This window comes from Rissa tridactyla, chromosome 15 (genome assembly GCF_028500815.1).
Source record: "Rissa tridactyla isolate bRisTri1 chromosome 15, bRisTri1.patW.cur.20221130, whole genome shotgun sequence".
Classification (NCBI taxonomy): domain Eukaryota; kingdom Metazoa; phylum Chordata; class Aves; order Charadriiformes; family Laridae; genus Rissa; species Rissa tridactyla.
In genome coordinates, this window is record NC_071480.1 from 1169306 (window position 1) to 1195671 (window position 26366).

At 44.6% G+C, this 26366-nt stretch overlaps 1 protein-coding gene across 1 annotated transcript; it reads right to left on the reverse strand.

The window, feature by feature from the left end:
• Positions 1-26161, reverse strand: LOC128918073 (myosin-3-like). Its single transcript, XM_054221951.1, has 38 exons — positions 25669-26161; positions 23285-23428; positions 23045-23201; positions 22273-22300; positions 22086-22191; positions 21473-21565; positions 21089-21152; positions 20904-21002; positions 19457-19560; positions 19238-19376; positions 18569-18687; positions 18218-18367; positions 17598-17768; positions 16644-16953; positions 16398-16474; positions 14644-14731; positions 14435-14552; positions 12587-12710; positions 12359-12495; positions 12027-12282; positions 11627-11869; positions 11072-11248; positions 10846-10991; positions 10669-10759; positions 9900-10289; positions 9665-9791; positions 7241-7359; positions 6528-6724; positions 6133-6316; positions 5731-5896; positions 4959-5083; positions 4452-4760; positions 4163-4366; positions 3911-4036; positions 2411-2581; positions 2214-2318; positions 2042-2137; positions 1-1920 (listed from the first exon to the last, which is right to left on the reverse strand). The coding sequence occupies exons 1-38, from the start codon at positions 25852-25854 to the stop codon at positions 1330-1332; spliced, it is 6237 nt and encodes a 2078-aa protein (XP_054077926.1). The 5' UTR covers positions 25855-26161; the 3' UTR covers positions 1-1329.
• Between the last annotated feature and the right edge of the window lie 205 nt (positions 26162-26366).

Below are 26366 nucleotides of genomic sequence, written 5' to 3' on the forward strand. Positions count from 1 at the left end.
CCTGGAGTGCTGTGTCCAGTGCTGGGCTCCCCAGTTCAAGAGGGACAGGGAACTGCTGGAGAGGGGACAGCAAAGGGCTACCAAGATGATGAGGGGACTGGAACACCTCTCTTGTGAAGAAAGGCTGAGGGATTTGGATCTCTTCAGTCTGCAAAAAAGATGCCTGAGGGGGGACCTTATCAACACCTATAAATACTGAAAGGGTGGGTGTCAGGAGGATGGGGCCAGGCTCTTTTCAGTGGTGCCCAGGGACAGAACAAGAGGTAATAGGCACAAACTTGGCCATAGGGAGTTCCACCTCAACAGGAGGAGGAACTTCTTTGCTGTGAGGGTGGCAAAGCCCTGACACAAGCTGTCCCGAGAGGTGGTGGAGTCTCCATCTCTGGAGAAATTCCAAACCCACCTGGGGGCGTTCCTGTGCCACCTGCTGTGGGTGACCCTGCTCTGGCAGGGAGTTGGACTGGGTGATCTCCAGAGGTCCCTTCCAACCCTATGATTCTATGATTCCCTCTATAAGGTAATCTCATGTCTAGACACTTTGCTCAGGAACCTGGACACAGCCTTCCAAGTGCTTCCCCTGGGGTCTGGGCAGGATACCCTGATAAGCACTGAGGAGTCAAATCCTTTTACTGGCTTTGTGGCATTAATAGCACAATGGCATTAAGTGACTCATTGAAAGTTGCACACCAGGCTCTGGCAAAACCAACATTGTCTATTGAGTCTGAGGCCTGAGCCTTCAGAAGAAAGCATGTTCTCCATAGTGTCTCTTCTAGAATTAAAATGCTGTATGACTAAGAGGATGCTGTGGGTAAGCAGAAGGCAGCCTGGAGCCAAGGCTCTCCGTTTCCTGCATACATGCTCTAGGCACTAGTAATTTTTTCAAAATATGAACTGAGGGTATTTTACCTCCAACCAAAAACTGAGCTAGACTAGTGCAGTCAAAAGGTGTTACACCTGTAAAGATCAGATTAGGAAAATTAGGCTCCAGATCTTGTACCAAACAGTCTTGTTTGGTACAACTGCCAAGGAAGTTCAGCTAAGGACACAGTGCTGCTGCATATTTCTCAATCAGAACATTAATTCTGCCTAAGGCTCACAGGAAGGTTGTTTTAGGAATGTTCGGAGTTAGGCTGGCTCTCATTCTTCCACTTTATGAGGCAGTTCCTTAAATCCGAAACTAATGTGATAAACTAGCCAGAAGGCTCATGCTTGGCACCAGAGCCTAAAATGCCAGAGTCACAGAATCATAGTATCACAGAATGGTTTGAGCTGGAAGGGACCTTCAAAGATCATCTAGTCCAAAACCCCTGTCATGGACAGGGACATCTTTCACTTGATCAGGTTGCCCAAAGTCCTGTCCAACCTGAGCTTGAACACTTTTGGTGATGGGGTGTCCACAACTTCTCTGGGCAACCTGTTCCAATGTCTCACCACCATCATCATAAAATACTTCTTCCTTATGTCTAACCTAAACCCACCCTCTTTCGGTTTAAAACCAGTGCCCTTTGTCCTGTCACTACAGGCCCTGGTAAAAAGTCTTTCTCTGTCTGTCTTTATCTGTCTTCTGCCCTTTATATATTGAAAGGCCAGAATAAGGTCTCTTCGAAGCCTACTCTTCTCCAGGCTGAAGAACCCAAATCCTCTCAAGTCTTTCTTCAAAATCCCTTCCTTCCAGAACCGTTCTTTCTGGCTACACCCATCTGTAAGGCACAAATCTACTGCTTGACTTGCTTGAGCAAACAGTACAAACTTGCACACCTGCCTCCTGCAATAAAGGCTTACCTTTGTAGAAGGCACTTCTCGGGTTTTAGCTCTGAGCTTGTTTACTTGACTCTCAGCAATATCTGCCCTCTCCTCGGCCTCTTCTAGCTTATGCTGTGCTTTTCGGAATCTGGAGAGATTAGTATTGGCTTGTTCACCCTGAAATGGCAAAACAAAAGGAACTGACAACCATCTGGCAACATGCTGGTGCACAGAGCCAACTTTTAAACTGACAGTCTGTTTATGGTAAATAAGTATTTGCTTCAGTTGAGTGACTCACAGCTTCCTCAGCTTGTCTTTTGTAGGATTTGATTTTCATCTGCAGTTTATCTACCAGATCTTGTAACCTCATCATGTTCTTCCTCTGTTCTTCATTCTGTGGAAACGGAATGTGAAATTATACGTCCCTGTGAGACAAAACATCAGGAGAATTGCTTTCTAGTTATATGTACCTGAAAAGTAAGCTCTTTGACATGCCGCTCATATTTGCGGATGTTTTTCATAGCCTCTGCAGATTGTTTATGTTCTTCTTCCAGCTCAGCTTCTAACTCTCGGATCTGGTGAATCAATCATCAATTAGCTTGAGCCCTCACACAGGACTCAGAGAGGAAAGGTATCTTTGAGATTCATGTTCAGTGCTGGTACCCACCCTGGCCTCCAGCTTCTGGATTTGCTTCTTGCCTCCCTTCAGTGCCAACTGCTCAGCCTCATCTAGACGAAGCTGCAGGTCCTTCACCGTCTGGTCCAGGTTCTTCTTCATCCTCTCCAGGTGGGTGCTGGTGTCCTGCTCCTTCTTCAGCTCTTCTGCCATCATGGCCGCCTTGGAAGGGAGATGACACAAGAAACTGGAAGTATGTGAAAGAACAGTGCATGCTGTGCACCATCTGAAGTTTTACTCCTGGTTCCTGCTGGCTTTTCCTGCTACTGCACTTTCTGCTTCGTTTTTTCTTTTTTTTTCTGTGACACGCGATAGTGGAAGAAACATGATAGGAAATAGTAGGAAAAAGGATGGGAAAAAAATCTGCCTTGCTGCACACATGGAGCTTGGAACAACAGAAAGGGTAGATGCTCTGTTCCACTGTACGCTCATGACTCTGACTCGCTGGCACCCAGGTGCCACGGCGTAGAGCAGGAGCCACAGCAAAGCTGGGGAGCAGGGCACAGCACAGCCACCGCTTCTCTGCACAACACACGTGGGGCATGACGGAGTCTGTGCGCTGTGACTTAGTGCGTGCCCTGTAACTGCCCCAATAGCCTGGATGGCCAGTGTTACGAGGCAGAAGATAGTTTAAAACAATCTATATTATTTAAGACTAAACTAGGACATATTTTGCTTTCAAGCATTTGATTCCCACACGATCAAATTAAGTATTTTTGCTCACAAATAGTGTAAAATTCAACAAATTGCTTTGGCAGTAAAATACCTGAAAAAGTCTAAATTGAAACATGTGAGAATAAAATAATGGCATTAGAAGTTTTATAAATATATAAATATATACGTGGGTGTGCATAATTCATTGTAATACTCCATTTCTGTTTTATTCAAACAGAATAGAAATTATTATAAAAAAAAAATCACTTTCATGAGCAAGTGGAGATGTTTTCCTTCAATTTTAACCTCAAAGAATGTTTTTAAGTTTTAAGATTTTGTTTTGATCCTATGTATCAAAAATCATTAGCAGGTTGGGTTTCCTAATACACCAGCCCTACTGCCTGCCTGAGCTTCACTGGACGTGCACAGGAGGATATAGCACCAATATTGAATGGCAATTCACAATTCTCATTTGCAAAGTTCTTAAATAGGATTTTGAAAAGATAAATATTTAAACAAATTAGGCACTGTACTGGTTTCCATACTGCGGAATTTTTTGTGGCTTACATTTTCATGCAGCACTGGAGAAAGTTATTTGTTTTAGACTGACTAAATGTGTGTTTAGTTCATTATGATGACAACAGCCCCAATAATTCATCTGTCAGCAGGCCAATTTCCCTGTTGTTCTAACCCTCCTCTGACACATAGCCTCTTCATCCGGGCCCACAGACTGGTTCTTTGTCCAACTTGTGACAAGAGTATTTACACTAACTCCCAGCAGCGATGCCATTGGGAAGCCCTGAAAATTCGAAGAGAAAAACACAGTAACATCCTCACATCTGTGATTGCCTTCTTTGCTCTTTCTTCAGCATTTTTTGCTTCATTCGTAATATCTTCCATCTCAGTTTGGATTTGTGCCATATCAGTTTCAAGCTTCTTCTTTGTATTAAAAAGGCTGGTGTTCTACGAAGGAGAAAGAGAGGCTTTGAGTGTCTCTCTTTGGGCTCTCACACACAGAGACCACGAAATCATTCTTACTCTCCGAATCTCTAGATGCAAATATATGTCTGCCTTAGCAAAGCAAACTACCTGGGTATGGAGGAGCTCCACACGTCCAGTGGCATCCAGAAGCTCCTGCTCAGCCACTTTCCTGGAGCGCTCCGTCTGCTCCAGGGCTGCCCGTAGCTCCTCAATTTCAGCCTGCAGCAGGTTTGCTCTGCGCTCCACCATGGCCACCTGCTCCTTCAGGTCCCCCTGTGTCCTGAGAGTGTCGTCCAAGTGCAGCTCCATGTCCTAAATATGAAGAGCCAATTATATCCTAATGAATTTCTTGGATACTTTGCTTAAAAATAAATCAACCAGAAAGGTAAACCAAGACCTTGAGAACTCCCTGGATGCTATGCAGGTGTTTCTGTGCCTCGGCAGCCTGGCTGTTGGCATGGCTCAGTTGGATCTCCATTTCATTCAGGTCTCCCTCCATCTTCTTCTTCAGCCTTAAGGATTCACTTTTGCTCCTTATCTCAGCATCCAAAACACCCTGCATTGTCTCCACAGTCCTTTGATGGTTCTTCTTTAACTGGCTGATCTCCTCATCTTTCTCAGCAATCTTTCTGTCAATTTCTGATTTAATCTGAGTCAGTTCTTGGTTGACACCAAGGATTTTGACCTCTTCATGCTCAAGAGCTGCCTTTAAAAGAAAAAGAGAAAAAACAAACACAAAAGTAACATTTCAGAGAACACAATCATTGTGATGTTACTCAGTGACTTCGCACAAACTCCTTAGGTTTGTGGCAATCAGCCTTGCACACAGCCAGTGCCCAGGAGAGAGAATAGAAAGCATTTGGACTGCTCTCTACTTTTTCCAGCGATATTTAAATTAACTCACCTCTGCCTCCTCCAGAGCTACCTGCAGCTCAGATTTTTCTACTTCGGCCTGCTTTTTGGCTTTCTCAAGGTCTCTGATCATTTTGCCATTTTCAGTAATTTGTTCAGTCAGATCAGCTATTTCCTCTGTGAGATAAGACAGACATCAGCCTGCGGCAGCCAGAGAAGCTGAACTCTATGCTCTGTGACTGTGTTCAACACCTCTTTTGTATATCTGCATACATACATATGCATACGCATACGTACACGTGTAGACAGTTGTATATGTGTATGTATATGTACATACAGATAAAACCAGATACAATCAATTCATGCAGGATGACAAAACCACAGGGCCATCAGTGCGCTTTCGCAGCCCTCCTTACAGAGAGCCTGGAAGACACCTGCATGTGTTTATGTCTCTGGACAGGCCATCACGGTAACGCTACAGGTCTTGTCATGATACGTTCACAGCGCATCTGTAAAACTCACTTTCCCAAGCTCTACAGCCTCCTCAGGGCACCACCCTTACCTGGGAGTGGCACCTAAATGCCCTCGATCTTACATCTCTGCAGCAGATCATGGTGAGCCGGGACATTTCATTTGCTTTATTACATCAGTCACTTTACAAACGTGCTCGACAACTTTTGCTGAGACTTTTATATTCTCAATTAAAATGGAGAGAATAGTAATGACAGAGCCCTGTACTTTAGTGTACCTCGTGCAGACCTGAGCAATGCCTTGTTGTGGTAGGACTGTGAGCAGCTAATGGGAAGCCAGAGCCAAACACTTACGCTGGAGAGTCTTGTTTTCCCGTTTGATTGTTTCGAGCTGATCTAAGGTTTCCTCATAGGTATTTTTCGCTTTGAAAAGCTCTGTGTTCAGCAAGCGTGATTCTTTAGAGAGAGCTTCCCGCTCCAGCTGGCTCTCCTCATACTTTCCCTTCCATTCTGCCACCACCTGAAAGGCACCATCTTTTATTCCCTGCTAGTACTGAAAATGTGATTTTATTTGTGGCTATTTTCTGTACTAAATAAATACTGCAGTCTCTGAAAACAGGACAAATTCCTATTGCCATGCTCTAGAGGAGTTATAACTGTTAGACTCAACTTGATTTCAGTATTGATTTAAGTAAGGAGTATTAGTTTGGCCTTCGAGGAAGGCTAGGCTTAAAAGATACTGTGCTCACTTATCACCTTATCAAAGTTCTGCTGTTTCTTCTCAAGGGCAGCTGCCAATGTGTTTGCTCTCTCTTTATCCACTGTCAGATCCTCCACCTCCCCCTGCAACTTCAATTTCATCTTCTCCAAGGAGACACACTTTGAATTCACACTCTCCGCCTGCTGCCCTGTTTCCTGGAGACGCTGAGAGAGCTTTTTCCTTAAGAAATATGAACAAAACAAGCATATAATTCAAAAAATCAGTGTATTTTATACATAATGTAATGAGTACAATATCGGAAGTTGTTTTTTTTTTAATTAAATGCATATGCAAACCCCAATAAAATAATTTACATTTAGCTACTAAAAGTATATCTATGTTCTGTACAATGCACGTAACATCTGGCCAGTTCATCCCATCTATCCCATACTTGGCCTCCTCCAGCTCCTCCGTGCGCTGAATGGCGTCCGTCTCGTATTTGGTTCTCCACTGGGCCACTTCGCTGTTGGCCTTGGACAGGGCACGCTGCAGCTCCCCCTTGGCCTCCTGCTCCTCCTCATATTGTTCCCGCAGCAAGTCACAGTCGTGGCGAGCAGACTGCAAGGCGCGGGCCAGGGCGTTCTTGGCCTAAAAATTACCCACAATAGCACGTATTTATGTTAGCTATGGCCAGCAGATGACCCCATGACCTTACACACTAAAAATATGGTCACTGAGGCTTGGGCAGAAGACAAAGGGCCAGAGGTTTACAAGAGTTCAGGCAGCTATCTTCAGCTGCAGCCAACTTTTCTCAGCTCTACCACCAGAAAAGACCAAGAGTGATGCTCTCACCTTGGCATATGCTGTAGCTTTTCTTCCCTGGGACTACAGAAGCAAAAAAAAAAAATCACATAGACCAAGGTTTCAAAGTTAAAAAGCACGTGAAAAGAATTAACCAAAAAGTGAAACCACTTACAATGTGTCAGAGACCTCCTTAGCAAAGCAGTTAAACACAGTGCTCACTGTACGCATTCTGCCCAGCAGTAATTTCATTGTGTTAGACTGTAGGCAACAATACTTACAAAGCTGCAAAAGTGTTTCTTAAATGAACTGAGGCCCTGATACATTTTGAAGCCTTAGCACGTGCTCAGCAGTTAGCACTACCTTGATCTCTTCCTCTAGCTGCCTTTTAAGCTCTTCTATTTGCTGCGTGACTGCCTGCTTGCTTCTGGACAGTTGCAATGTCATGGTTTCTTTCTCTTGGAGTTGACGGCTTAGATCACCTGTGACAAGAGAAGACAAGTTTCCAGCACTGCCCAGATTAAGCATCCTGAAAACATGCAGATATAAATAATAATCAGTAAGAGACAAGTGGAATCACACAACGTTTTTTACCTCATCAGTTGTTACCTTTACGTACGTACTTTTACCATTCTTATTTTACCATTCTCTTTGCATATATATTTTTTACCATGTCATCTTTACTCTTAGCATAATGCAAGGTTTGGTAATGAAATTATGAGACAGATATGTCTTCCCCCACATTTATCTATTCTATCTCCTTAAACATTACTCCTATTCCGCTTTAATCCTGAGTTTTACTGTTCATTCAGACCTCCATATACATGTGCTTAACCCCCAATTTTCTCAGCTTTAACTACTTAAGGGCATAGCACTTATTTTCTTAGTTTCAAACCTTCCTTTCTCTTTCCTTTCTTGTTTGTTATACCTTCTAAATTTCTTTTACACTGACAACCTTTTTTAAAAGAAGATTAAGGAAACTGGCAATCCTGTCTGCAGTTCAAGATGTTTTTCTTCAAGTTGTATCACCCTTTCTAGCTTATTCTATGTTTTCTTCCCATTCCGTTTTACCATACCTTCCACTAAACACTTTAATAGTCTCCACCTCTTTGCACAGGATTACTAATTTCTTCTGCTTTCCTACCTCTGCTACCAGTGTTTACTTGACCTCTCCTTTCTCTATCCATACTATTCATTTTAGGTATATCCTAAAATTTCACTTCATAAGCTTTACGATAACTGGAAAACATTTATTCTACATCACTCTCTGTCCTGTGGGCTGAAGTAACACCTCTCTACTTTCTTGGAGAGGTGCCTATAGTCCATGCTGTCATCTCTAGAATTCTTGGGACTTCTTGCAGCCCCTCAGTATCATCTTTTTCAGCCTTTTCCTGAGCCATTTTAGATTTTTTTCTCAAGCTTTCAATTTCATTCTAAGATTCCCCTTGAGCACTATGCACAACGACGTTACAACAAGCTGGTCAGATTTACAGAATCATCTTGCAAGCATGATCACTTCAAAGAGATCACTCAGAAGAAAAGAAGAAAGAATTTGGTTATGGTCTGTGTGTTCCCACATCTGTGTGTTCCTCCATCAAAAGGTGTTGTAAATTCCCTTTTCCCTGACCAGGGATGGACATGGGGGAGTCACAGATCACAACCAGTATTTATTTGGACACCTTTAACTAATTAAGTTGCTGCAGTTATTAGCCTCAGGCTGTTACTCTTAATGCCAGGCAACTCTGAACTCAGCACATTCACACATTCCTTCACAGCTCACTCGCACACACGTTCAGCCGTATCTCCCTAGTAGGAGCGATACCTGTTGGGCCAACCCCAGCCTCAGGGGCTCCCGTTTTCACCAGGGCGTATGTATAATCCCGTAGTCTTTGCATATTGCAGCCACCACCCTCTTGGATGTGGCCCCAGTCATACAGCCCCCTTGTTGATGCTGGTGTTTGCCCGTGGCCTTGGGCTGATTTGGCAGACCTTGGCGGTTCTTGTGGATTCATCAGGACCACTAGCTTCCAGAGACTTCCAGATTTTGGGAGACTTTCACATGCTATGCCCTCTTTGGTCTGCTGTTTCCTTGTACCTACATCTCCGTCCACATACAGATGTGCCTACAGAGTTCGTTCACATAAATTCATATAAATTCACTTAAAAAGGGTTTTCATGGCAGGCAGAGCCCTATGATCAGCTGCTAGAATAGCGCATGTCAGAACTCCCTGATCTACTATTGTGTAAAATCCCTAGAATTCAGAAGGTTAGTCGAAGCCAGTTCAGTGGCATTTTAATTTGAGATGTCCGACCTTGCAGTCAATCAGAGCAAGGACCTTTCATGCTTGTCACTCACACCATTCCCAGAAGCCTGCGTGGGAGCAGCACCAAGCTTCATGAGGCGAGCACATACACAGATGCTGTACACACAGTGGACACGTGCACTCTTGGAGGAGAAAGTGCAGTTCTAACAGGTTGCTCAAATCATTTGGGACTGTCCCAAATTCCTAGTCCCCCTGCATGGAATCAGCGAGCTATGTCACATCATTCTGGGAATTATTTACCTAAGCAAATAATGCTTGCAATTGGCATATGAACTCTAAAGTGTCACTCATGAGCTCATCTCCTTTCATTTATTTCTAATGTTGTCTGTGCCTGTACCAATGACTCTGAAAGCAGAATATGCACTTGGGAACAATTAGGTCTCACTCATGGTACTCGCTAGAGGGTCTTTCTGCTACTGAAGGGAAAAAGTAGCCCCTCAGCAGATCTTTGTGCCTTCCTTACCGGACTCTGTCTGGAGCTGGGCTTTTTGTATCAACATCTCGTTCATATTTCTCTGGTTTTCCTCAAATTTGCTTTTCATATCTCTCATCTGGTCTTCCAGTGTGTGGTATATTTTTTCCAGATTAGCCTGAAAGAGAGTAAGAAAGTGGAATCTGTGTATGCGTGCTTGAATTGCATTAAATTCCCACCAGACAGAAATATTCCCAATTCAAGTATTTCACTTATAAAGAAACACCTTGGACTTAGTAATGGTCGTTGTACTACTGGCCAAGTCATCAATCTCCATCTTCAGCTCACTCTTCTCCTTCTCCAGCTTCTGCTTCACTCGCTGCAGGTTGTCGATCTGCTCCCCAAGCTCAGCTGTGCTGTCCGCATGCTTCTTCCGCAGGGCGGCAGCCATGGCTTCATGCTGCAGCGTGGCCTCTTCAAGGTCACGACGCATCTTCTGAAACTCTGCCTCACGCTTCTTGTTAAGTTCAGTTTGAGCGCTGGTGGCTCCTCCAGCCTCCTCAAGTCTTTCACTGATTTTCTCAAGTTCATTAGCCAGCTCATCACAATGTTTCTCTGCTTTTACCCGTGTCGCTTTCTCACTCATGGTTTCCTCTTCCAGCTCTGCAACACGGGCCTGAATCATGAGGAAATGGCATATCAGGAATCATTAAGGGGAGAGATAATTCAATGCTCAGGTTAATGCCTAATTGCCATAGTAGAATACCAATCCCATTGTTTTGGGGACTATAAGCAAAACAAAGTTCCTTTGAATTTTAATGCTTTGCCATTGGAGGTGAAGGCTTACCAACAAGAAAAGACCTACCGATCAACTCATACTAACTTTAGATCATGGCTTTCAGTTGTGGGAAGAAAATTATTACAACCTATCGAGGTGATTGCTGTGACTGAGTCAGAGATTTTATCAGTGACCAACTGTGGACAAGCATTATTCATGCTTCTACATTTTCACCAAACAAACAGTAAAAATGTTACAGTTACGTAAAGTCTCTTGCCTGCAATTCTCTGATCTTCTTCTGCAATTGAATACGTGAACTCTGCTGTTCTTCAATTTTATTTTGCATCTGGTTAAATTCAAAGTCTTTCCTGTAAAGGAAATGTTCTTTTAATAAAAAGAAAATATGTCCAGTTAAAAACAAATAGTAAATTTGTCACCATTTTTTTTCTCATACTTCTTTAATTTTTCATCTAAATGTTGTTTATCATTCTCCAGATCCACTATGGTTTCCTGCGCAAGTTTCAAGTCTCCCTCAAGCTTTCTCTTTGCTTGTTCAAGATCCATACAAACTTTTCTTTCCTGTTCTGAAGATCCTTCAACCTGTAACACAGAAATATATAAAGATGACCAATGGAACAACTGAAGAATCTGCCTCTTTTCCTCGTGTTGACTGTGCTCACATGGTTCACTTGTTGCTCCAGCTTGATCCTGGCTTTGGTGAGGGTATTAACTTTGTCCTCCTCAATTTGTAGGTCATCCAGTGCCTGCTGGTGGGCTTCTTGCAGGGCCTTCTTCTCCTTGACTAACTTCACAACAGTCTCATCCAAACCTGTCATTTCTTCAGTTAGATTTTTAACCTATTTTAAGGTAAAATACTTGAAGGTCTCTAATAATTTTGGCTTTTGTATAGGTTAGTGATCACACAAAGGTAATAAACACGTTGCTAGACTACCAAAGAGTCTTAATTAGTTCCATTATATGGTCAGACTATACAATATCTCTGCTTACGTATCCACCCTTCTGAAGCCACAAGGCAATTCTGAACTTTCATTTTAAAGCATTTTGTATGCTTATGGGCTGGTTTTCCTGCACAATAGAGGTGACCAAATTTAACACCGGGCCCATAGATTTCCTTATACAACATCGTGTTATTGTTCAAGTTGACTGCACCCTTACATCCTATATATAGACAGGGTAACTATTATTAAACATGCAAATAGCAGAAATAAAACTACCTTGTTTTCAGTGGCGTGCTTTTCCTTTTCAGACTTGGCCAATGTTAACTCAAGGTCATCAATATCTTTCTTCAGGTCAGAGCACTCATCCTCCAGTTTCCTCTTTCTGGCTGCCAGATCAGCATTTATCTCCTCTTCATCCTCTAGTTTTTCCACTACCTCCTTTATTCTTGCTTCCAGATGGAATTTTGCTTTGATCAGCTGGTCACATCTTTCTTCAGCATCAGCCAAATTTTCATTTTCCTTTTTACAGAACACAGAAATGTGTTTCATTGTCACACATTGGAACTGACACTTGCAGAAATCACCTGCTCATTATGCAATCGGAACATGAAATAACAGAACACTCAGACAAAACTGATGTGATCTCACAAGCTAAGGATGGTTTTAAATTACGTACAGTCTGTACTTGCAGCTGCAGGTCCTTCTTCTCTTGCACCAGAGTCACCATTTTTTCTTCCAGTTCTTTCCTCTTGATTTCTGACTTAGCCAGTTCTTCTTTCGTCCTCTGAAACTCTTCCTTCATCATGGCCATTTCTTTCTCAGTTTCCACACTTTTTAAGAGGGGTTTTATCTTGAAGTACAACTTCATCCAGGGCCAGTGCTTGACATTCATGAATGCACGAATGTTGTACTGGATGCAGATGATGGACTCCCTGAAATCACAGTGATCCATCAGTACTGTGTGAAAAGCACAGCTTTGGGGAACCAGACCTTGCAGAAGATACCCACCTTCGGTCTAACATTCTTTTCAATTCAAGTCTCCTGAGGTATCCCCTGCAAAAAGCCTGTGTCTGCGTGATCAGTTGTCCTAAGCAATCATCTCGCATCTCTTCCAGGACACCTAGCAAACCTGCCTTGAAGAACACCTGCAATCAAAGAGCAGAGATCAGTCATTGCCAGGCTTATATTTTAATGCAATGAATGATTATTCATTGTGTGGAAAAATGTAATGTTTACCTTAGTGTGTCCAAGTTTGTACTGAGTATGATCTATCTCAATGGAAGACAGTAGCCTTTCACATGCCTTCTTGCTATCAATAAACTGTCCTTCTGGAATGACACTGGTGTTCAGAAGGCGGTATCTGACAAAATAAAGGCAAAAAAGCTTAACTGTCGGTATCATTTCAGTGCACAGGATGCTACAAGAGCAGCTGTCACTTTGAAGACACGGAGTTAGGCTGAGTCTGACTCACACCTCCAGCCTTAAGTAGCAAACAGTCAGCAGAGCAGTTCAGAAGGTTCCCAGCACGTGTTACAGCCCTCGCTGAGACTGAGGGCATGGATGGTCTGTTCTCCAGACCTGAGAGACTCTGCTCATCTATGTCACAGTCATTTACATTAATCTAGTGGGGCAGCTCACTGGGTTAGCTGTAAATTCAAAAAATTAATGGATTTTAAGAATGGGGGGACTGCTGCAAGTATCTAATCTGACCTCCTGTACAACACAGGTACACGGTCCTCCCAGTCCCTTGTTCATCCAGCCCCCATTTTGTCATTAATCTAGTACACGTGTTTTTGAAAAAGAAATTTCAATCTTATTTGACGCCTTCAAACCTTTAGTGTCCCAGGTAAGCTATTCACTCTCACTGTAGGACAGGTATACTTCACTTCTACCTTGACAACATCCTTTTTTAGGTCCCACCCTTGGACTTCTGCTTTGAGTCTGTCTTTTTGATGACAGTTTCCTGTATATTCAGAAATCTTTACACCCGTAGGCTCTCTACACCACAAATAAATCATCTGTTAATGTACAGTTTCATGAGTTAAATAGTTTGATTTAACTCTCTCACTGCACTTGAGTTCACATTTGTCCTGTAGCTCTTCTCTGAACCATATCCAGCTTCTCGCATTCCTCCTGAAGTACGTAAACCAGAATTAGACATAGTATCTAGCAATGTATTCTTCCTAATCCTCCATTGAGAGATTATTCCACCCTCTATGCTTTTCAGCATGCCTCTCTTCACCCATATACAAATCTGCCCACACACATCACTGCCTTGGGAAGTCGTCTTCAGTGAGCGCCCAAAATGCCACTGCTCCCATTTTCAATGCCCCTGCTCCCCAGGATACCCCGTTCAGTGCTGTAAGTGTGCTGTACTCTCTTTGTTCTTAGAGATCTGACTGTACATTTGCTTTTTCAAATACAACAAGCAGATGACCCCAGCTAAATTTAGCAACCCTTTGCAAATGTCCTATTTGCATGGCAGTTCCGGAGTTAAAGTCGTTTGTGGGTTTTTTTAATCTATAAAATAATGTAGCTAAGGCGCTGCAGAAATGTTAGCCCTGTACAAAATCAGAGTGCCATGTGGAACTAATTTAGATGTCCCGGTGAAGTCTCTTTTGTTAATGTATCTACATTTGCCAGTCAAGCTTGTAATTTCATCAGAAAAGTGGTATCGGGTTTAACACAATTTCCTTTCAGTAAAACTATCCTAGTTAGAATTATTCAAACAGCATTCTTCAAACTTCTACTAGATAATGGTTAAATATAGGATGCGGTACAGACCACCCTCCGTATTTTTGCTGAAACATGCTTGTGTCAAATTTGAGAATTTAAACAAAGAATATCCAAAAAATCACATGAGCGTGAATGAAGTGAAAATACGTTTTGGCATATGATATTCAGGAAGTTATTTGGGTGGGCACTGCCCACACAGACCCTGCTATTAGAGATGTCTTCATACTTTCCATAGTTGTTAAATATTAAAATAGTCTTTTCCTAAGAACTATATCATTGACTTGTTTAGCAAGACTTTTCTCTCAAATGAACTGGGCTCGATGCAAACGCAAGAATGTTATTACAGACCTTTGCTTAAAATCCCCATATAATATCTTGTTAGGAAATCCTTTCCTGCAGATTCGAATGCCTTCCAGAACACCGTTACATCTCAGCTGGTGCAGAACAAGCTTGTGATCCATCAGGCCTATGACAGTGCAACATGGGGATATATTGATTTTTCTAGCATTGGTCAATTGGTCATTCTGCCAATTTCTACTCCGTGTTCTATAAATTACCTGGGGTCTTTGTTTCATTGGGAATGATACAACGCACAAAATGAGGATGAGTTGTTCGCAAGTTGGACATGAGCTTATTTAGATTTTCCTGTAAAAAAGAAATCATCTGCAATCTCTATATTACTTCAAGACATAATGCAAATATTCTCAGTATGATTTGACTCTGATTAAAAAAAAATTCAGAAGTTTTTCCCTCTAGTGAATATTCTACAATCCTATGTAGGCATCAGCAAAGTAAATAGCTACTAACAGTGGATACAACTTTCCTCCAGTTTTAAAATGACCTTAGTGGTTAGAAACTAATCATAAGAGCTATTAAACAGAATGAGGATGGGAGGAAACTAACAATATCCTGGGATACCAATATCTTGTCTTTCTTGACCAAATGAATGAATGGCTTGAACTGTTGTTTTTATTATTTAGATATATTAGCTATGTATATTTAAAAGAGAATTGAGCCACAAACCCTACCTCAAGTGCTGTGTCCACTTTTGGGCCCCTCACCACAAAAAAAGACATTGCAGTGCTGGACCGTGTCCAGAGAAGGGCAACGGAGCTGGCGAGGGGTCTGGAGCACAAGTCCTGTGAGGAGCAGCTGAGGGAGCTGGGGGTGTTCAGCCTGGAGAAGAGGGGGCTGAGGGGAGACCTTCTCGCTCTCTGTAGCCCCCTGAAAGGAGGGGGTAGCCAGGGGGGGTCGGTCTCTTCTCCCAAGGAACAGGCGATGGGACAAGAGGAAACGGCCTCAAATTGCACCAGGGGAGGTTTAGGACGAGTATTAGGAAAAATTTTTACACTGAAAGGGTTATTAAGGATTAGAACAGGCTGCCCAGGGAAGTGGTTGAGGCACCATCCCTGGAGGTATTTAAAAGCCGGGTAGACATTGTGCTTAGAGATATGGTTTAGTGATGGTTTTGTCAGAGTTAGGTTGATGGTTGGACTCGATGATCTGAAAGGTCCCTTCCAACCTGGGCAGTTCTATGATTCTGTGGCATCAGAAGTCACCCGCTCTGCAGTATAGGTTTTGTTAACTTTGCATTTCTTGAATCATCCCATGCAATAATTACATACATAATGAATAAGGCCCACGCCACAGCCGGGTGGATGCTGCACTCCTCATCCTGCCAGGAAGGGCTGAGCCTGCACCTGGCCCAAGGATATAGATATGTCACAGCAGCATCAAGGGGCTGCAACGTGTAATTTGTGTTGTCCACACTGACTGCAAGGCACTGGTTGCCACACAATGCCCTGTACTCAGAGAGACACTTCCTGGAAGAAGCCAGTTACAACCAACTAAGGGAAGGATGCTGTGAGCACCAAAGGTCAAAGCCAAGACAGCCTTTGGTCTCTCTTGAAACTGTGCAACCTGATCAAAGCACATGGATTCCCTTCTCCACCACCATCTCATTGGACTGCATCAGCAAAGTACAATTCAAATTGACCTTTACCGGATCCCAGAGGTAACTTTCCACAGTATGGTATGGCAACAGAGAAAGTGGGAATGGTGAACTAGTGCAGCCAGGTCTGACAGGACTGGCCCAGGTTGCCCAGGGAGGTTGTGGATGCCCCATCCCTGGAGGTGTTCAAGGCCAGGCTGGATAAGGCTTTGACCAGCCTGGTCTGGTGGGAGGGTGGGGGGAATGAGATTATCTTTAAGGTCCCTTCCAACCTAAACCATTCTGTGATTCTGTGTGTGTGTGACTGCCTTCTCTCCATTTTCTGCATCTGAACCATGCTGTGCCAGAGAACACACCTACCCGAAAGAGTACAGAGACAGTTTGGAAGGAAGAGCCCTTTTTCTTGGTTCCTTTCTTCTTAATACCACCACCTTCAGCTGGAAAATGAGATGACAGTCCAACTGAGGTACTGCTGTAGATCCCTTTGACAGCATTATAATTGTGCATCTAATACATAGAGCAGGAATGCTGACTCAACACTGATTCAAGTCAGGTGATAGGTACAGTAGGAAACACAGGACAGGAGACACAATCCTCTGACCTTACCTTCATCTATGGAAGCAAAAGTGGCATAAAGATTGCATAAAATTTTCATAGATGATTTCTGGTACAGCCCCACAACAGTTTCATTCAGGGGGTCCTTGTTCTTCTCAAGCCAGCCAGTGATGTTGTAGTCTACTGTGCCAGCGTAGTGCACCAGGGAGAAGTGGGCCTCAGCCTTGCCTTTGGCAGGCTTGGGCTTCTGGAAGTTGCTGGACTTGCCCAGGTGCTGGTCGTAGAGCTTGTTCTTGAAAGAGGTGTCAGTTGCCTTGGGGAACATGCACTCCTCTTCCAGGATGGAGAAGATGCCCATGGGCTGAATAGAAAAAAGGTGTTTTCAAATAAGAGTAATTCAAGTTATAATAACATGGAGTGAAAGAAATGCCGTATTTAGAGTACTGGAGGTATTTTACAGAGAATTATCTTGGAAGGAGCAGATAAACAAGATTTTTTGTGAACACCTGGCAAGATACTCAAAAGCACCAGATTTTCATAAATAGGCTTTTGCACTACCTAGACATTGTCTGGAAAACAAAGAAAGCCAAGCAAAAACTGTGCAGTAACTTCTTGGAATATAGTAGTGACTTGTCCTCACGCAGGAGGTAAAAGCAAGCAGACATGAGGCATTTGAATTTAATTGAGAGGAAAACCCAAGGAGGAACCAATATGCAAAGACAGAATACAACTGGGGCAAATATGATAATGAAATGACAATTTAGAATGATGTGGAAGAAAGAAAAACAGAACAGAGAAAAAAAAAGCAATGTCTTTTTAGACGGCAGAATACACTTCCAGTCACTGGATAACTAATCACAAGGGTTATGTTTAAAGGAAGGCAGGAGGTAAGGAGTCCTGGAAGCTTCACAGAGAGAGCGTACTGAAGGCGCTCAGTGCAAACACTCTTAAGAAACGCTTCCAGGTCTGATTTGTGTGATTGCATAAGTCGTGTAAGAAACTCACCTTCTCAATGAGCTCAATGCAGGCAGCCAGGTCCATCCCAAAGTCAATGAATGTCCATTCAATCCCTTCCTTCTTGTACTCCTCCTGCTCCAGCACGAACATGTGGTGGTTGAAGAACTGTTGCAGTTTCTCGTTGGTGAAGTTGATGCACAGCTGCTCCAGGCTGTTGAACTAATATTTGAGTAAATGTGTAAATATTGTTAAACCAACTCTCATCAATTTATTTCATACAGATGTCAAGCCAAGGTCAGCCAGACTATCCCTGAAGCGTTTTGATAATAGCGCAGAGGATATATCATGGGTGGTTGAGGGTTACAGAAGAGTTGTGCTGTGCAGCACATGGCTGATGCAGCCTGCATTGGTGTGTTTTTGGGTGACCCTAATGTCACTAAATACACATTCTATGGGGAGGGTGACAGCAGCTTCATGGCTATGCTTCTGCTGTTTCTTTTCTCTTACAAAGCGGGTGATGGATCTACAAAGGCAGAAGCAGGTTCAGAGAGATTGGCCCTCTTCTTGAGGGCTGCCTTGGGGTGAGGAGGAAAGGTCCAAAAAGTGAAACAAAAGGAAAACGCGTTTAAAGACAGACAGAAGTCTGAGAGTGCTATGTGAAAACAAACCTCAAAAATCTCAAAGCCAGCAATGTCTAAGACCCCAATAAAGTGCTGTCTTGGCAGCTTTGTATCCAGTTGTTGGTTGATGCGCATTACCATCCACAAGAAGAGCTTTTCGTAGACTGACTTGGAGATGGCATTGACTGCCTGGTGCACCTGCAGGGAGATGGTTCACACAGTTGTGTCAGGGCACTGCTACTGCATCACCAGAATAAATCACCCTCCACCACGCACAGATACTGCCAGCCCACAGAGTGCGTTAACAGGCCTTAATGGTCTTGACCATCCTCAGCCGTGACCTGCACCCACTCCTGTCCCTTAAGGAGAGGATGGCCCCTGCTGCTCCCTGACACTCACCTGATCCACTGTTTGGCCCTTCACGACATATTCATTTCCCACTTTCACCCGGGGATAGCACAAAGCTTTCAGCAAGTCCGCTGAGTTCAGGCCCATCAAATATGCTGCTTTGTCCGCCTCTGTAAAACAAACAAACAAAAAAAAAAAAAAACACAAAAAAAACCCTGAAAGACTTTCTTCTTAACTGGGACAGACAGAATGCGTGGGAGCCAGCCAGACCTCGCTCTGAAACCTGGCAAACTAGTTGGCTTTACCCTATCCACAAAGCTTCACCAATATTCTCATTTACTTTTCCAAATAGCCTTGCAGGGCTGGTCCTCATGATTGAGTGGCTATGGCAGCCCCAACAGTGTGGTAAAACCAGTGAGTGCACTGGTGATGGGACAACAGAATGCTTTTCCCTTCAGGCCACTTCTCCACAATGTCACCCAAACAGAACAAGTCTGGATGTTTTACCAGAAACCGGTGAATTCTACAGTAACATGTCCCACGCACAAGGTCCTTCAGCAGAACCATCAGGAATAAAGTGGTAAAGTGGATGCAGAAAGTGACTCTACAGGAGGTGGTAAATTGAAGGTTGAACCTCCTTTTTACTCTTATCAAGGAGCAACTGCTTTCCTGGTACAAAACCAGTTGGAAATTAATCTCTCCAAGCCATGAATGCATTACCTTCCGTGCCATCTGGCTCTGCCTGCTCTTCACGTGGTTTCTGCTTGAACTTCATGTTCCCATAGTGCAAGATAGCCCCTGTCAGTTTGTAAATCCCCATTCTCTCATCAGGGCTGAAGCCCAAAATGTCGATGGCTGCCTGCAGACCAGATAGATCAGCTGGTTATAATGGTGGTGATGGTAAAAGTGACACTGTCTCCCCTTCCTAAGTGTACTCACATCTGTGGCAACAAGCTCCTCCTGGTCATCAATGCTGGCTACAGAAATCTCCCCTTGACTGATGAAGGGGTAGTCGTATGGGTTGGTTGTGATGAGGAGCATCTCTGAAAGGCAAACAAAGGAGTGAGAGCCAGATCCTGGCAGTGAAAATGGAACAATGGCTCAGCAAGGTTTCACAGGATCTTTTTCCTTTTGTACCCCCAGCTCTTGGTTTTCTATTAAGAGGCAAGAAAGACAGAGTGAAGCCATTCATCTGCCTTCCACTGGATGAGCAGAAAGTCTCAGAGAAGTTCTCAGTCCCATCAGTTTAATATGCTCGGAGCTGGGAGCTGAACATTCAACGCTGGCAGATAAGGAACAAGGGCAATCCAAAGAAACAGCTTTTAAGAAGGACACCTCTAGGTAAGACTCGTATGTGCTTATCCTCATACGTGACATATACTAACCCATCCTGAATGCCCTTTGCACCCACTGGGGTTGTGTGCTAGTGCAATAAGGAATACAAACATGCATGTTTATCTCATTTTCAGTCCTGAATCCTATTGCAGAGCAAGAGGAGAAGCAAAGGTGTGCAGATGTGCAGTGGGGTTGTGCAGCGTGCAGGAGAGGAAGCCCTCCATACAGTGAAAATGAATCCATCTGTGTCCTTGTACAGACATGCAGTCCCCTGGCACACGGCAATCTCTCTGGGAAGGGGAGAGAGAGGCGGTAAATGTCGGGAGGGCACATAGAGGGAGGGTGGGGATCAGAGCTCCACCTTGGGAGATGTTCTGTGGACAGTTGGGAGGGATGGGCAGAGTGAGGTGAGGACGAGTGCAGTGGTTGAATGTGTGGCAAAAGGGTTTGGGACCGCTGGCGGGGCATGGGTAGGGTATGCCATGGGAGTGGGAAGGGGAGAAGGCTGGAGGGGCTATACTGGAAAGGGGGAAGAACTTTTGCCCATATGATGAAGGGTTCAGATTTTGTAGATCGAGGCATCTGGCCATCCTGCACCCAGGGAATTTCTCACCTTTCTATCGAAGATTATTCACAGGACCTGGCCCATATAAGTTGGACTTTCCACACAAGCAGGAACAGTAAATTAGCCACCCGCCCCCACCTCACCTGCACACAGTTTGCATTAGAACTTACTCAGGGAAGATAAACTGGAGGCGGAGTAACCCCTAGGGCGACACTGTTAAGCAGAGATAAAAGTGCTGTGTACAGCTTTGGTAGCCCAGTCGTCACTGGCGTTGGAATACAGAGGACACAAATAAGCACGTGATCAAAGCTTCAGTGCTGCGCGCAGCCTGAGGCACCTGCTGGAAGGGGAAGCTGGGTGCCCGTGACACATCGTGCTAGGCCAGCAGGTGCCACTGGACCCTCTGTCACTGAGCTGGCATATTTAGGGAAAAGTTTCCCATGTTGATTTTACTGTAAAACACCAGCAGGTGATGGCTGTCCTTACCAAGCAGTTCAGGCTTCTTATTGGAGAGGATCTGGTAGAAGATGTGGTAGCTTCTCTCAGCTTTCAGCTGGAAGGTGACTCTTGACTTTTCCAGCAAGTCTGTAATATGCATGCACGTATAAATTTTTCAAGCTCTTCTTTGCTTCACAGGAAAGCAGTAACCCCATTCCCCACCATTTACTCACAGGTCTCAATGTCACCAGAGGCCAGTTTTCCAGAGGTACCAAAATGAATACGAATGAATTTACCCTGGCAAGCAGACAAAAGGTAGTGGTCAGTGCAGTATTCTCAGGGTACGATGCCAGAGCGATTTTCTCTCTTGAATCCCAGTGAGAGCATCTCCAAATCAGTCTGGATTATCTTAGATATTCAAAGATGGATAAAAGGAAACAGTTTGCTGCCGCCCACGCAGCTATGAGCATGAAACAGCTGTAAATACGTTAGTATCTGACAAACAACCAAGAAATTTGTCAGCAAGAACATTTCTCCCAGTGACTCCCAGTTGCAAGTAAGAAGCAGGCAAACAGGATTAGAAATGCAGGAGGCCAGAAAGAAACACAACAACTCACAAAGCGCGAGGAGTTGTCATTTCTCACAGTCTTGGCATTCCCGAAGGCCTCCAGCAGTGGGTTAGCGCTGATGATTTGATCCTCGAGTGTACCCTGAAAGAACATTTGAATAATTACTGAAAAACACCAGGGGCTATGTGGTAGGAAAAAGTTACTCTATTGCAGCTTGCCTGACCACACGTGCAACCACGTGCCCTTCATTTCAGCTGTACCGTGTTACTACAGCATCTTCTCTACTGCAGCGTCAAGAACCAGCACCGTGTGTAAATGGTAAATAATTCATTTTTCTCATATTCAGAATTTCTCCCATGGTCAGAGCTCTCATCTCTCCGCCACACGGACAGACTGGTCCACGTGAAGAAACTGAAGCCTCTGATTCTTCCCGGACACCAAAGCCCCAAACTGTGTTTCACCTGGGCAGTGACAGTGGCAGCTCTGGTATTTGCTGTGGTCCTAACTGCCTATCAGCCCCTGGCCTTACTGGCCCTTGAGAGAGTGGCTGAAGCTAATAAAAGGTATTTCATGTTTTGAGGTAAAGGTCACCCACGCTCTCTGCAGCCACGAGCGGGTAACATCCCGCACTGCCCCCCTGCCAAGCCTTTCTCCCTCACACCTTCATCCAGGACTCCTTCCTGGCTACTTCCCCGCTCGCTGCAATAGTTGCGAAGTACTGGATGACACGCTTCGTGTTCACGGTCTTCCCTGCACCGGATTCTCCGCTGCTGAAAGAAAGCACAGAGCGAAGAATTATCTGCCCACTTTTTGTTGGAGACAAAGTTCAAAGCGACAGATGTACTTACGTGATTAGGATAGACTGATTTTCCCGATCTGTCAAAGAGAAAAATAACTGCAGTCAGAGAAGCTGTAGGGAAAAGTGCTGGTTCTCAGGTAGCCCATGACCTAGTATCCATCAAAGGCAAAGAAACAAAATCTCTGCAAGCAAAATTGAAAAGACGCACGGTCTTTCTCTTCTTCTCTCTGCCCCTCCCCGTACTCTGCTTTTTGTCTTCTCTTCTTCACTTTTGCTCCATCCTGTACTCTCCTCTTTGCTTCTATCTTCACCATTCTTAACCTTTATTACTATTTAATATGGGACAGGACTCGATTCAAACTAAAAACATGTATTTTGGTGAAAATATTTCTTCCAGCTCTGTTCTGAACAGAGCCACGTGCTTGTGTGCTGACTGGGGACCTCCCGGCTGGCGTGTCCTACCCGACCACAACTGCCCTTCGCAGTGGTTCCTGTTATGGTGCTTCGCTTAGTACTTAGACCAGAAATACAGATCATGTGCAGCACAGCACTTCAAAAATAAAAAGCCTACTTCAGGAGACAGGGAAAACTGTCTGGAGCTGGTTTTGCATCACCTAGCAATAAAACATCTAATTCCATAGCACAATAGTTGTGAGCCCAAGCAGATAATCTGCAACGTGTCAAGGAACAAGGAATTAGGGTAGCACACTGTGAGATGGCAAAGGCAACAGAGTCCAGGCAGATAAGGAACGGCATTTGGCAGAAGTAGTGTTTCTGACACAGTTTTTTCCTATGGGTCTGGTCAAAATCGAAAAGCTCACCAGTCAGCATGGACTGATAGGCGTTGTCAGAGATGGAGAAGATGTGTGGAGGGGCCTCCTGGCGCTTCTTGCCTCGGTAGGCCAACACCACCTCCGGGTTGTACACCGGCAGCCACTTGTAGGGGTTGACAGTGACGCAGAAGAGACCCGAGTAGGTCTGCAGGAAAAAAACCCAGAAGAGTCACTGAAATCCATCTCCTGGCAGCTGGATTTTCTCCTTTGCCATGAGAGGGAACTTACATAGATCATCCAGGAGCTGTAGCGGTCCTTGAGGTTGTAGAGGACAGCAGGTTCATGCAGGTGGGTCAACATGGCCACATCCTCAATTCTGTCAAACTTAGGTGGGTTCATGGCATATACATCATCAGGTTTGACAGCAACCATCTATCATTCAGAAACAAAGAGTTAACCTTGATTCAGCAACTTTCAATGCTCCTTCCATGTGTACACACAGAGACACAAACACAGAGAAGTAATAACATTTGCTAAGTGTGCTCTAATTCTGATTTTTCTTTCATTAAACTGTGCAAAACAAGGTATGGCTGTTACAGGGCAGATACTGCTTCCAGCCAGGAACTCTACAACACTGACAAACTTATAGGATATAAATTTACTCTTCTGGAATTGCTACAACCACACAGGCAGAGTTTGTGCTGGGCAGATCTTTCTCCACATTATTGCTGCTTGTGAACTTCAGCTCGCTGCTGCTCACAGCTGTAACCGCCTGGCACACAACCGCTGGCCGGTCTACCTTTCATTCTCCAAGAGATGCACTGCGCGTTGCCAGAGAGACAGGACACTAACAGCACAAGATTTGTCAACAGCAAATCCTTCCTTGGAACAGATTTGTTCCACTCCTGCCGGTTGCCATTCCTAATTAAACAAAGGCTCTAGCCCTACCAAACAGCACCGTCTACTGGGCTCACACCGCGGACGAGCACCCTGTCGCACAGCCAGAGCCCGTGGATACGCTGGGGTGGCCAGATGCGCAGGAAGGCAGATGTACACAGATGGCAGCAGCTTATCTTGGCCACACTGAACCATGAAGGAACTTGAAAATCCTGTTGCCATTTCTCCAGGCGGTTTTTCCCGCTGTTTTTATCCATTGCTTTTATGCTGTAACTGCTGCTCCCATGGACTGGCCGAAGCTGACTGGTGCAATCCAAGGAGGAAATGGTGTTACTGCAATCAGATTTGATTTGGAAAGATTGAACACCATTTCCAAGCTCAGGTCCCGACTAGTGGGATAATCTTGGGCTTCTTTTGACAAAGCAAGAACTACAGGCACAGTTTTCAAAAGCAGCTCTGTGATATGTGCCCCTAAATACCTTTCTAAAGTGTTCAAACACTTGAGCAATTAGGATTCACAGAAAGTCTCTGTATAGAGTAAGAGATCGTGCATTAACTGCTACTCACAGGACATATCTGGGAGTCACTATAGTTTTCTAACTTAATGCCAGTTCAATGCTCAGAAGAGGGCAGGAAGCTCTAGAATATTAGGAATTATTAGAAAAGAAAGGGAGAAAAGAAGAGAGTTTTACTTAGGATGTGTCTGACAGTTCAATCACACCTTCATTACTGATCACAGGATATAGTTGTACTAGAAACCATCCAGAGAAGGGAAACAAGGATAGTTGCAGGTATGAAACAGCTTTTCTATGTGGAGAGCATAACTTGATTGTGAAACTTTTGCAGTTTGCACAGTCAGGAATGGCAGAGACAACCATGGCCATCGCAAGGGAGCGTTACTCACTTTTTCTCCTTGTGAAAAAATAAGCAGAGATTACCAGGCTGTACATTGCAGAAAAAGGAAGCACTTTACACAGACTCCGATTTTAAACTGTGGAAATCTTTCCCACAGGACACTACAGAGGCAAAAAGCTCCAATGGATGTAAAAAAGTCAGCCCCAGGACAGCAGGTCCTTGTGCACAGCAGTCTGCTGCAGCCTCTGCTCAGTCACATATCTGCGACTGCTGGAGGCGGGGGTGAACCAATGGATGTCTGCTTTATTCTTTATTTGCTTTATTCTCTTTACTCTTAAAAATTTGGTAGCGCCTGCAGTCAAGACGTTGGTTGAGGTGGTTCTTTGGGCCGCTGCAGCTTTTCGTACAAAAGTTATCAGGACAAGCTGCTAAGGCATTGCAGCGTTTTTGCAAGATTAACACCTTGGAGGCTCCTTTAGGAAACTGTTCACAGCCAGCGACACTGCTAAAAAATTCACATGCAAAGGGGACTTTCAAGTAGCTGCCCGCTCTGCTACCAGTAAAGGAAGGAATTTATCGGTGGATATGACAGTATTAGGTGAGAAAGGGTTAAAAGCAAAGGTTGAGGAGCGCTAAGACTGGCAAGGCTACAACCCAACCTGTTTCAGAGCATTGCCCGATCTTTAAAGTCTAAACCAGGAATTATTATCCAGTGGATACCTTCATCCAAGCATCCAGACCAATACCTTCCTCTGGAGGCTGGGCTGGTCCCATCAGAGGGTAGGGCAGTGCAGATGCTGGGCAGTGCAGGTTTCTCACCTGAGCCAGTCTCGCGCTTTCTGTGTTCCTTGCCCGCCCTTAGCAGAGGTCCTGGGCCCTCAGCAGGGCAGGGAGCAGCAGGCTAGGAGGAACGCACTTACTCTGCCATCCTCTGTCTCAACAGTTATCTTCCCATCCTGTGCAGCCTTGATCTTCCCTTTGGTGTACTCCACCTCGGGGTCAGCCACAAAGCAGTAGGTCTTGGCGTCAAACGGCTGGTTCTGGGCTTCTATTCTCTCCTTCTCTGATTTGCGAAGGTACGGTGCAGCCTCACCAAAAACCTCCATGCCAGCGTCTCTGCTCACGGCTGAAGCTGAAAGACAGACCCTGCTGTGCTGGTCCCCTCTGAGGTCCTCAGAGTTGGGCAGAGTGGAGCTGAATGTCCACCAGCCTCCCAGGTTGGCTGCTCTAAGAGCACCCTTCACATCTCTCGGATGCGTGCTGCAAGGTCTTGAGGGAGATATTTGCCTTTCAAAGCCAGAACGTACAAAAGGAACGAAGAAGAGCTGCCACCCTTCATGGCCCCAAGGAAAGGGGATCCATGCCTGAAGGAGCAGGAGGGCTCCCTGGGGAAGTGTGGCAAAGGGGAGGGATCTCTGAAAGACTCATGTTGTCCTTAGTAAGACTGAATCCCTAAAGCCTGTTTTTCTTTGAGTTCTCCACTTATGATTTCCCCCACTCCCTTTTAACAGGGAGCCTGTCCTAGTCCTCTGGTGGGCAGCCGTAGCGGGCAGGAACAGACACATGCCATGGCCCATTAAAGCAGTTCATGCAGGGAGGAGAATGGGGACCTGCCCAC